Source organism: Triticum aestivum, chromosome 4D, assembly GCF_018294505.1.
Source record: "Triticum aestivum cultivar Chinese Spring chromosome 4D, IWGSC CS RefSeq v2.1, whole genome shotgun sequence".
Lineage (NCBI taxonomy): Eukaryota > Viridiplantae > Streptophyta > Magnoliopsida > Poales > Poaceae > Triticum > Triticum aestivum.
Genome location: NC_057805.1, coordinates 447,485,621 through 447,498,187, shown reverse-complemented (window position 1 = coordinate 447,498,187; position 12,567 = coordinate 447,485,621). Strand labels below are relative to the sequence as shown.

The following is a 12,567-nucleotide window of genomic DNA, read 5'->3' as shown; positions in this document are numbered from 1 at the left end:
ATAAGCCAAAAGGAACAGATCTAAAAACCATTATTTAGAGCTCACGACGAAACCATTATTTTCTTTTTACAAACCTATATTGGAGGTGTTATGGCCCGTGCAAAATAAAAAATGGCCATGCCATATGTAAATATTGTTCAGCTTATTCCAAAGTGGGATATAGAGATACCATATTTTGGTTGAAGACACAAGATTATTTGTTGATCTATATGAATTAAGAAATTGATATCATGTCATAAAATTGTGAATCTAAGGTCCCGCTTGGAGCAAAAGGAAATCTTGGAGTTTCGATGAATTAAAATTCATATAGGAAATATTTCTACAATGCCATTCGGAACAAAGGAATGGTTCTCCAAGATTCCTATGAAATCTATGGAATGGAACGATTTATAGAAATTTTGGAGGAAATCAGACATGAGGTTTTACCTCATGTTCTTTTTCTCCTTATGTTTAGAACTCATGCGTTTTTTCTGTGCGGTTTCAAATGGTTGCTTTGGAGTATTCTTGGAGGATATTCAGGTGAATCATGCATTATTTTTTCGTTCCCACATTCAAACATTATTTTTTGAGGACGGGGCGTCGACCCGTTGGCTGGGCAGCTGAGGTTGCTGCCAGCCCACCCGAGTTCGAGTCCCGGCACGGACGCGCGGTGCTCACGGAGTTTTCTCCTATAAAGAAAAGCCAACGAGGGTTAGCCCTTGGGTTGGTCTCATTTTTTTTTTCAAACAGGGCCTAATTCCATCTTTTTCAAACTAACTTAGATTCCTTCATAACCCAAACTATTCAAAAAAAAACTTAGATTCCTTGATGCTCCAACTCAAGGACCGAAATACGGGAAGCCTGCCAGGAATCCAGCACTAGCTACCTTTGAGCCTGTGAAGGGGTTGCCCAACATTTCTTTCTATTTTCTAGTATAAAAACAAGCAAAAGGGTCCCTGACGAACCGCAGCAAAAGAGAGGAAGAGCCAGAGCGAAATTTAAGATAGTTCAGAGAGATGAAAAAAAATGAAGGAACACTTGTTCAGACTTCAGAGGGCTGAGAAAGTAAAGATAGTTCAGACTTGAGAGAGCTCAGGAAAGAGAAGTCCTACGAAGCCCTAGAAGGCTAGCCGCTAGCAGCGATGCCATAATGAAGTCGTCTATTCCTCCACACGGCCGTCGACACGTGCACCCGTCCTATCCCGCCTCGATCGTACTATCCATCTCCCACGTCTGCTCTCTGATGTGCGGCCACCTTTACTGGCCCCCATTTCCTCGCTGTGGATATGGATTCCGGTCCGGATCGGCACTGTTGCGTGTCCAGCGAGGGCGTGGGACTAACGTTACATCAAGTCATCAATCACCCCCTCCACCACCACCTTCGCCAGAGCTACAGTGAGAGAGAGATGCAAACGGGTGGACGAGCTAGTAAATCATTGGTACAGTAACTGTGAGAGAGCGAGAGAGACTTGAGCACCGAGCAAGCAAAGCATACGATCAGACATCCCTCTGCTGGCGGCAAAAAAGTAACAGGAGAGAGAGAGAAAGAAAGGGAGGAAGAGGAAGAAGAAGGAAGATGGGTCGGGGAAAGGTGGAGATCAGGCGGATCGAGAACAAGACAACCCGGCAGGTGACATTCACCAAGCGCCGGAACGGGCTGCTCAAGAAAGCCTACGAGCTCTCGCTGCTCTGCGACGCCGAGGTCGCCCTCGTCATCTTCTCCGGCGGCGGCCGCCTCTTCGAGTTCTCTAGCTCCTCATGGTACGTAACTAAACCAATCCTATCCGTTCATCTTCTTTTTCCTTCTCTTTTGGTCTCACTTGATCTATGGGTTCGTCAAGATCTGGCCAAACAAACCTCTGATTTTCTTGCCTTCAGTTCAATTAACCAAGAACATGAGAAAACATCCTTATTTTGCGTGACGAGCGAGTGTCCCTTCCTTTTTTTGCGCGTGGAGTGTTGCAGCTGCGGAAAGGACAACTGAACTAGATAGTGATAAGCGTCGGATCTGTTGACCACATCGATCCTGAGGTAGATTTCTGGAGTTCACGACGGACAGCTATTCAGTACATGTACACCTTATCATAATTACTCACATTACTTGCCATATAATAATTTTGAAAAAAAACATTACTTGCTATATAATCGGCAAGAACAAGAAAGCGGTCCATGAAGTTGCTGCTTATTCCTTCCATATTTAGAGGATATTTCGCTGGCCCATGCTCTACTCACAAGATCTCTATCTCCTCCCGCATATGCTCATCAGATCCATATATTTCTCACCCAAAATGGTAAATCCAGTACACGTACACAACGCCGGCTGGGCTCATCTCATCAACAAAATTAAAGAAGATGCGAGATGTGGGCTTTGGCTGGAACTATAAGCTAATAAGCACCTTAGGAACCTTTTATGCTGCAACTAGTTTCGATCTCTTGTTTCCTGTCCTTTTGGGGCTTGGCTGATGCCGGAACCTTTGTTTCTTGTACCTAAAACTCTCCTTGCTTTAATGAGAAGGCAAACATCTTGCCATCGCTTCAAAAAAGATACTCTAGAGTTTGGCTTACTCTAGGATGTGGTGAGAAGCTGAGATCTGTGATCCATTTACTGTTCCATTAGTTACTGTTCCACTGAGGGCAGCAGCAGCTCGATGCCCGGAAGTTCATCTACTATCTTCACTGAGCCGAGCCACGTGTAGAACTACCCGTTGTTCCGCGCACTGACTGACGAACCGTCAAAGATATCAAGTGAACTTTCTCATTGCACGTCATGTCGTCAAAGCAACCCAGCTTAGCTTGCATGCAATATACGGATTGAAGTAGATATATAGTGTTTACTCCGCCGTGTGCTAAACTGAGTGAACTGATGCATGCACAGTACATTAAATGGTATACATGCATGCGAGAAAATGTATACACGGTTAACTTTTGCACTCTCACGAGGATCTTATTAGTAGGAGCAATTATGCTGTTCTACCAGATGGCGTGCGTATACTTGTGAAAAGAACATTACGTACTAGCTAGGCATAAACATGTGTATAACCTTGCTGCGGAATGTGTTAGATAGAGTCCTAAACCCCTCTGCACTAACAGGTTGAAATAGATTCAAAATCAGGATTTTTGGCTACAACATATGGTGCAGTGTGGTGACAATTTCAAATCTAGTTCAACTTGCCACCAGCTCAATAATCCCCGGAAGTTCATCTAAACAATCCACGGTGGAACTTACTCGATCTGTAGACAACTTTTGTGAGCCTTTCTTTCAGTGTGGTGACAATTTACAGCTTTTCACGCAAGACTAATCCCAGTTCAGTTCGTATTTATGGATTTTAATTAAGTTCTATTTCATCTTTGTTTTCTTCTTCTTCAGCTTAAAGATCATTTTCTACTCCGATGACATTCTTTCACTACTTCATAGAACAAATCATTTCTAATTAAGGTGACATACTATAATATCATGTGTTTTCAGTCTAAATGTTATTAGAAGTATTGACAGATAATAGTTTTTTGGATAATGGACGGTTAGCTCTCCTTTCGTTTGCACCCTTACACAGAGTCATGACAAAGCCTGTTGCTATACCGGCACCCATGTGGGGCATAAATCCTGTGATAACTTGTTGATGTCCTCCATAATGACCTTTTGCTAGTCTGTTCGCTGCAACATTGACCATAACCTCATCTAGTTGATAGATAAGTAAATAGCATGCAAAGGATTGAAAATAATCATTTATTCAAACAAAACATCATTATGGCAAAGCTAAATGGACCAACGCGATTCTAAAAAAAATGGACCAACACAAAGCACCAAGACCAACAAAAAAAAAGTGATCTTAGAGCCCCCAAAATCTTATGATGCTAGTTCCAAACACATGAGGAATACAATTAGGGGGTAGGGGGTGTTAAATTAAAAGCCAACAAAATGAGCAATCAAATTAGACGAGCAAAATGACAAGCAAGGAAAAGTTGCCCGATGTAGTAAGAAGAGCCTTGTACATTGAGCTGACCAAAAAGATGAACCTCCTGGAGCCTTGTATAGTCTAGCCTGATAAATAAGACATCTAAAGACATATTTGGCCTCATTGAGTTGAGCATTTGCAAATCGTGTATAGTTCCCACTCCCTTAATATGGGACAACAATAGGAGACTGAAACTTGATTTAGCTTGGGCACTGCCCATCACCTCTCGAACAGAAATACGCTTATGTCAAGCAACTTTAAAAATATGCGAGAATTCAAATTTTAGTACTCTATGGGTAAGGAGAGAAAAATCATCTTTGAATCTTGACCTCCAAGAGGCAATGGTGGACACAATGCCCCTGAAATACTTATCATTCTTTTCTTTCCACAAAGTCCAAGAGGCAACCAAAAAGATGTCCTTAAACATGGGCTTGCTCCAAAGCTGCTTTGCTCGGGTGATCATATGGAACCTTGAGGTAGAGGGACCCATCAAATATCTAGGCTAGCCCAAGAAGATTTGCTAAATTGGTTACCAAAGATCATGTGCTCAATCCTTTCTGCAATGTGCAAATCCATATAATAGACAGTCCATGTCACAGGCAGTATTGTAGTGTCTTCGATTAAGCATGTTAAGGGTATTTAACCTATCATAGAGCAGGAGGCAACCAAAGACCTTAATCTTTAGAACACTTAAGTAGAATTCTAGACCCATCTATATGTCTGGTGGGCTTGAACAACTTTGGAGTAAAAGGCGTAGTAGTGACTAGATTTAAACTCTCTTGAGCCCAAACATAGTGCCATATATCATGCATGGCTTCCTCAAGAACAACGTGGGTCCTCAAGGGTTGAAGTTCATGAACCTCTACATGGGCATGTATGGAAAGTTGTAGGTGAAATGCCTCCCCAACAGCCATAATCCCCAAGAAATCCTTGACATAGATGTCCTCTGATGATGCAAAAGAGTAGTCCGTTGGGTGGGACACGAAAAAGTTTTTTTTTTGACAAAAAAAACATCTGAAAAACTCTCACCTTTCAAGACCCTTTTCTTGGATGGCTATTTAGGCTGGCCGAAAACAATATTCTGGCATGAGTAAATGCATCACAAATACTTCAAGCTATCTTTGATGAGCCTTCATCATTAGACTAGGCATGTTGCCTTGGGTCGCCATAGGTCTTCAAAGTCCTTCCCTCAACAAGAAAACCAAGATCACCTTTTCATCGATGACTCCCTTCTTGACTCTAACTGGTGCCCTATACATAATCCCATATTACAGCTCCTAGCCAATTGTCGCATCTGCCAACAGTTGGTCCTTGATGTGGAGGACACAACATAACATATCCAACCCTAGGTGATGGTCGTGTTTGGAGGGATCCCCTGGGATCAAGCCCGCAATCTCGACCAGCCATGGGACCTATGAGTTCGACTTTGGATTCAATGGAGACATGTGATATGACATGGGAAGAACCGTCAGACTAGGGGTATGCTCCAGTTATGGTTGAACGAGCCCCTTGGCCACAGAATAGTATCATATTCAAAGTTGTACGACCATGCTATGGGCTTGACCAACCAGGGGCTCACCTCCTCATTGTGACCCCAACCATCAACAATTGCAATGTCAAGGAAGTGCTCATAGATGGTGGGTACTCCCTCAACATCATTTTCATAAAGACTTTTGAATGGCCATATATACCGATGGCTTCTTTCAATCATATGTAATTCTCAATTTATAGCATGGCCCACAAGACACTCATTGCCACCATCATGTGCCATCTTTCTATTGAAGCGAACATCTTTCTATTAGCATAGTACCAGGATCACATCTCAATAGCCGGAGGTGACATGGCTTTAGTGGCGGAGCTATAGTGCAAGGTTTTGCCCTCACGGCCCAAGTTCTATCTCACACAGTGTATATTGCTACAAAACTGCGTGGGTCACAACCCATATTTGCTTCAACGAAGATCTGTCATTACCAGCTTATCTCTGAGGGCTCCTAGCATGTATTATATGATACTAGGATCACATCTCAGTCAGTAAGTGTTGCACACATACTAATATTCATTTTTTACATTTTCCAATGCTTTTAGATATTATAAATGTCTTCAATTTTCTACATTTTTCGCATGTCAAGCAATATAAGTTGATTCCTTTGCTTTCGTATGTCAACAGCATGTACAAAATACTTGAGAGATACCGCACCTGCAACTACAACTCAACAGAAGCAACCCCTCCAGCAGAAAATGAAGTAAGTATCTCAGAACCTTAATACCTTCCTGAATATAAAGAGGTTAGGGCATCTCTAGTAGACCCCCTAAACTAAAACTAGCAAAAGTTCTCCCTATCCCATTTTACCAACTATTTAATGAAATCACTATTCTGCAGCTAGCAAATCCCCTATCCTAGAAAAAATTGTTTTCCCAAATTTTCAAACTTACCAAACATAAAAATAAATAAAAACTTGAATAATGAAGTGCACACAATTCAAATGCATAATTTTTTTAACGTTCTCAAACATAAACCATCCAAATTCAAACAAAACATACGGTCCAACTAAACTAAGAATTCAAATAAACATGATTAAAGCACAAGAATCAAGTGCTATGAAGGCGCCAATGATGTTCAATAAGATCTTCGTGAAGTCGGTTGTGAGATCGATGGTTCTCAATCTGTTGGTGTGCATGGATGAAGGCTTGGATCCTATTTGGGTTATGCTCCAGCTGCACCGGGTGGGCATTGAATAGTTTCCAAAAGTCCTCCGGGTCTTCTCTCTCATCCTCGATGATCATGTTGTGCAAGATAATACATGATGTCACGATATTCCATAGGGTCTCGAGCTTCCAATGCTCAGCGGGGTCACAGACAATCCCAAATCATCGTTGAAGCACACTGAATGATCTCTCAACATCCTTTCTAGCAGATTCTTGACAAGTTGCAAAGTAAGATCTCTTGTTACCTTTTGGTTTGTGGATAGTATTCACAATTGTGGCCCATGGAGGATGGATATCATCGGCAAGGTAGTAACCCATGTTGTACACATTGTGAGATCGACAACATAGTTGCAAGTTGGCTGCCACCATCAATAAGCCTTTCAAAAAGAGAAGATCGATGAAGGACATTGAGATCATTGTGAGAGCCAAGCATACCAATGTATGCATACCAAATCCAAAGATCGTGTGATGCAACTGCCTCAAGAATGATGGTTGGATCGAGGCAATGCCCTCGATACTGACATTGACATGCAACATGACAAGTCTTCCGAGTACAATGCATGCAATCAATGGATCCAAGCATACCTGGGCAACCTCTCTCATCATTTTCTACCATGAGCCTTTGAGTATATTCTACATTGGGAACCCTCAAGTCCTCTGGTCCATAGATCTCGACAACAGCTATGCAGAATCGTCTCACACACTCTAGGATAGATCTTCACCAAGCAAACATAGACATGGATGGCATCGGTCGGGCAACCATAAGCAAGAACTTGCATGATTGATATTATCTACAACAATGGACTTGCACTTTCTACTATGTTCCATTCCTTCTCAATAACAACCAAGGATCATGTCTCTCCACAGCCTTTTCCATGGTGTTGAAGAGAGTTGATGCATCCTGAATAGGCGCCAAAAATAGTATAGGGGTTAAACTGCATTCAACGCAGAGTACTCCTTGACAAGGCCATCATGACCCATGACTTGGTCTCAAAGAAACAGCCCTCGGCCTAACTGAGAACCAAGGACTGTTTGAGTTTGCAAGTGCCAGTTAGGTCATGATAGCGGAGGAGACCATCTAAACATGGAGAAATGTAACGGTCTATTTGAGACGGTTTTTTATGCAATATGTAAACAAATGCATAGGGAAATTTTGACAAATACCATATGTGCAGCGGAGGTCCTAGCGACAGCGCCGACGACGGACCTTTGACTTGCGCATCAAGGCAGCGGAGGAGACCGCCGACGCTACGTAGCTGGGCAGGCACGTGGTTGTTCAGCGAGGAGGTAACAAACGACGCCAGGAATGAAGGTTGCGTCGGCAACCTGATCGGAAGGCTTCTTTCTTAGACCCAGCAGCACCTGCCGTCGCTGGCTTGGGGTTGACCTTCCTACCACATCGACATCGCCGTGGTCAGCCGGTCCGATCCCGGAAGAAATCCGACTTTGGCGGTGCCCTTGCAGAGCTGCAGCGATGGCGGGCTCAACAGCGGCGGAAATGACGATTTTGGCGGCCTGCACTCACAGGAAGCTGCGGGAAAGCCGGAAAATATATAATAGAGCACATGCACCCATGCCCTCTCTATCTAGCGATCCATTTCCTGCATCGCGATTCGTCCAAGTGCATTCTCTTTTTTGTTTCTCTCACATAGAACATATCTTGAAGTTCAAACCTATGCAGCTTGGCAAAGCTTTCTAAGTAGAATCTAGGATAAATCTTTCAGATTTTTTTGTCAAACATAAATATACAAAATACGTTTTGTTTGATTAAAAAAATCATATTTTTAGTATTTATGTCGAAAAAAAAAACTGAAAGATTTATCCTAGATTCTAATTAGAAAGCTTTACCACGCTGCAAAGGTTTGAACTTCAAGATATGTTTTATATGAGAGGAATAAAAAAGAGAAAATTTCATATAGAAAGTTAGTTGTGTCGCACAGATCTTAAAGTGATATTGTAGAGCAAGGATAGTAGGGCCGGGATGCAGGTGCTCTAAAAATCCACGTCCGGGAAAAGCCAGCAGGGCTGCAGGATGGCGCCGGTCGATTCGGCCGGCAGGGACTCAACGGCAGTGACTGTGGCGGCGGCGGCGAGGGTCGGGTAGGTGCAGCGAGGTCGGTACGCGACCGAGCAAATATAGTCATTAATCACTAGTGCCCACCATATTTGGTCAGAACAGCTGTGTGTGTAAATAACCATTACATTCAGGTGATTGTTCTTTGTTTTGTTTGAGCCGCACATCGTAGAACTGAACAATTGTTCTACGGTTAATTTTCATTACTATAAATAGTATGTTACAAAGGGGTAAGGAAGAAAACAGATAAAAGCTAAGCAAAAAGCCCTACGGGTAACCATAGTCACAGCTTAACCAACTCCAGTTTTTGGAAACATATTCAGGTGATTGTCCAAGGCTAGGTCCAGGCTAAACATTGCACTCTCTTGCAGTCTGTTGTTGTTTTCAATCTTTCCGAGCTTCCATTTGGTGGGGCACAGTTTGTTTGAACTGTCTTGTTTGTTTGGCCAACATGGTCTGTTGTCGTGTACATTTAGCTTCTCATTTTCCATGGCAAGTATTGTGTCACTTGAACTGACATGTACCATGCATCCTTTTTTGTTTTTGAAACTAGATAAATTACCAAGAATATCTGAAGTTGAAGACCAGACTTGAATATCTTCAAAGTTCACAAAGGTAGTTTCAGGAGATTGGGGTGAAAAGTTACTTGCTGTATATACATTGCAATGTTGCTCCACCTTATCAGTCCTTGTTCTCGTGTCGTAGAAATATTCTCGGTGAGGATCTGGGCCCACTTAGCATGAGGGAGCTTGAGCAAATTGAGAACCAAATAGACATATCTCTCAAGCATATCAGGACAAGAAAGGTAGAGAATTTGAATATTTCATGTATGTTACATAAGCTCGGGTTCAGCAAATTCAGATATTTTTCTACTCCCCTTGTCCTATAATATAAGAGCGTTGGCCGCTGCACCATGGGCCTGCTCTGGCTTAGGGTCCCTCTATAACAAACCATCATCTTTTTATTGATTTTTTGTTATACCGTTTTCAGATTTTCTTTTGAAATGCTACCTCATTTATGCTAGATTCTTATTTTTTTTCTATGCTCAAAGTTCTCCCGTGGTTGTTCTCATTTAAAACATTTTCAAAAATGCTCATATATTATGGGACGGAAGGAGTATTATATAGATACTTCATCAATTGAAGATGATGCATGTATTAGTTTCGAATTGTCTTAGTGAAAAAAATGTTAGCTCAGAGCATCTAAATGATGTTGTATCCATTATTGTTAGTATGCAGCTGAACTTTTAAGGCATTTTTATAGCGTTAGCTGAAACATCACAGTTCTGTGACTTCTGTCGGTGGTTTTGCCTTGCTTTATGACAAAGCATACATTTTTTGCAGAATAAAGTATTACTTGATGAGTTATATGACCAGAAAAGTAAGGTAATGATGAATAATGAACTTCAGATAATCCTCACCCTATATTGCATGCTCCTTCTGTTAATATATAATAGCAAATTGATGTTCTACAGGAGCAAGAGTTGCTGGATCAAAACAAAGACCTGAGGAGGAAGGTACTATCACTGAGCTTAGAACTTACGCTTTCTGTCCTTCTATCAAATTTTGAACCTTCATTTTGTTGCCAACACAAATTGCATGCCTTTGCTGGACGAAGGTTGTAAACTACACGGAATACAAACTACATTCATTCTGATAAAAAAAATGAGTCCAGTGTGGGCAATAAAATTTCTCATGACTGTTTTCTTGGGAGTGCCAGTTGCAAGACATCAGCTGTGCCGAGAATGCGCTCCATATGTCATGGCAAGATGGAGGGCATGCCATCGAGACTACTTATCCGGGACTGCTGCAACGCCCGGAACATGATTCCTCCATGCAAATTGGGTATGTCTTTCTACATGGCCATCGGTTTAACCCACCGAATCTCTCCTAAGCATAAACTAACTATTTTTCTTCCGATTTGTAATTGTTCAGAACCTGAGTGTTGGATCGGTCCAAAATTGAAGTGATTTCTTTTCCTATGTGAAGGTACCATCAGACCAGCATGGACCAGCTGAACAACGAAGACATGGCTCCACAGCGCCTTGATGGACACCTTGGATCGTCTGCAGGTTGGATATGATCAGTTCAGACGATGAGACAGGCATGATTCAACACGTATTTCTTGTAATGGTCTGGCGTTGCCTCCCGTGTATGTAGCTAAGTGTGCTTGGACTTGAGTGTCACTTGTTATATTGTGTGCTGGACTTGTGGTGATTAATAGAGGTAGCATATGTATGGATCAAAATACTTGTGCTAAGCAGAGTGGCACACGTTTCTATTTGTTTAGCCCATCTTCGACTGACCAACAGTGTGTGTCAGTGTGAGTTTTTTTATAGAAAAGGGGGATGACCCCGGGCCTTGCATCTGGGAGATGCATGCGGCCATTTTATTGATTATTCTCGAGGACCTTACAAATTAGAACAAATCCGCCATCTTGGCAATATCTGCCGCTACTCCTATCCATATGATGAAGGGGTGCAAGCCGGGCCACATACCCAGACCTCTCACCTAAGCCCAACATCTAAAGCCGGAGGCCCCGACCGAGCCATCTACCGGGTCCGGGGCACAAACCGGTCCGACGCACTCACATGTGTCGTCGCCGCCATCTTCCACTGGTCCATCTTCAGAGCAGATTGAGGTGTCAAACTTGGCAGGTCCTCCGCCATCGACGCCACCAGGACGCCAAACGACGACCTCCACCTACGCGAGCCTTGACAGGTCTTCTGCCATGGACGCCACCACGACGCCAAACGACGACCTCCACCTACGCGAGTCCATCTCCAAGCAACAGACATAGATCCATGCTAGGATAGGTCTGCACCACTGTTGTCGCCCACCACCCACAAGCGCCACCCAATCCCAAGGTTCCCAAAGCGGCGCCTTCAAGAAGGGAACAGCGCCGTGAGCGCCGCCGCTGCCCAACAAAGTTAGGGCTTTCGCTCGGGAGACATAGGGGAAGGGAAAGTGAGGAGATCGGTCCATACTGACGCCTCCAAGGAGGGGAACGGCGCCTTAGGCGTCGCCGTCGGCGCGGCCGGCCATGGCCGGCCAGGGATCTCGCCCGAACTAGATCCCCGCACGCCGAACAGGGGAGGAGGGGAGGCGCGAGATCGCGCGCACCGACCACCGCAGAAGCCGCCGCCAGCCGCCAACGACCACCGGGATCCCGCCGCCCGCGCGTCCAGAATGCCAGATTCACCGCCCGCCGGAGCCTGCCGTGCCTCGCCAAAGGAGCCGCCGCTCCAGATCCGAGACTCCCACCCAGAGGCAGGGCAGCCGAGACCCCGCCGCCACCATCCTTGGCACCCCGGGCTTGCCCAGCGGCTGCCTCAGGCGGCGGCGAGGAAGTGGGACGAGGTGGGGAGGGGGCCGCGGTGGCGCGGCTAGGGTTCCCCCGCCGCCGCCGGGGGAGGCGACGCGGGGGTCGCGAGAGGAGGTGTGTCAGTGTGAGTGTTTTGCAAATTATTTGGGTGCAGATTTCTCGGTAACGGGGAAAAGGTCCTCTTAGTCTGTATAAGCTCAGACATTTTCCTTTTTACAGTGTCATCGGTTTCATGATTAGTGGGACGATATTTGCAAAAAAGAAAACATTAGAACGACTTTAGTAGGATCATGGTGGCTTCCGGCGGCGGATCAAGTGGAGGAGGAGATGGTGGCCTAGCTGCTGAAGTGGGTGAGAATGCCACCATCGTCGGCGGCGCCCATGGGTGTCGTTTTCCTCGTTGGAGGTGATGGTGGGGGCGTCCCTCGCTCTGTTGTTTACGGGGGGAACCTCAGATCTGGAGGAGGCTACCATTGACGGTGACTCCCATGGGCGTCATAGCCCTCGTTGGAGGCGTTGAGGGGCCTCCTG

The 12,567-nt window shown here is 44.4% G+C and overlaps 1 protein-coding gene across 3 annotated transcripts; it reads left to right on the top strand.

Annotated features, from left to right (window-relative positions):
• The first annotated feature begins 1,318 nt into the window (after nt 1-1,318).
• LOC123098501 (MADS-box transcription factor 1) lies at nt 1,319-11,351 on the top strand. Of its 3 annotated transcripts, XM_044520501.1 has the most exons (9): nt 1,319-1,740; nt 6,100-6,175; nt 9,266-9,327; nt 9,418-9,517; nt 10,056-10,097; nt 10,187-10,228; nt 10,432-10,556; nt 10,701-10,783; nt 11,119-11,351. In XM_044520501.1, exons 1-9 carry the CDS (start codon nt 1,556-1,558, stop codon nt 11,349-11,351), a joined length of 948 nt encoding a protein of 315 aa, XP_044376436.1. In that variant the 5' UTR covers nt 1,319-1,555. The 3 variants fall into 3 exon arrangements, with proteins under 3 accessions (XP_044376436.1, XP_044376438.1, XP_044376437.1); XM_044520503.1 differs by lacking the exon at nt 11,119-11,351 and having other exon boundaries at nt 1,338-1,740; nt 10,647-11,005; XM_044520502.1 differs by lacking the exon at nt 11,119-11,351 and having other exon boundaries at nt 1,350-1,740; nt 10,701-11,005.
• The last annotated feature ends 1,216 nt before the right edge of the window (nt 11,352-12,567 follow it).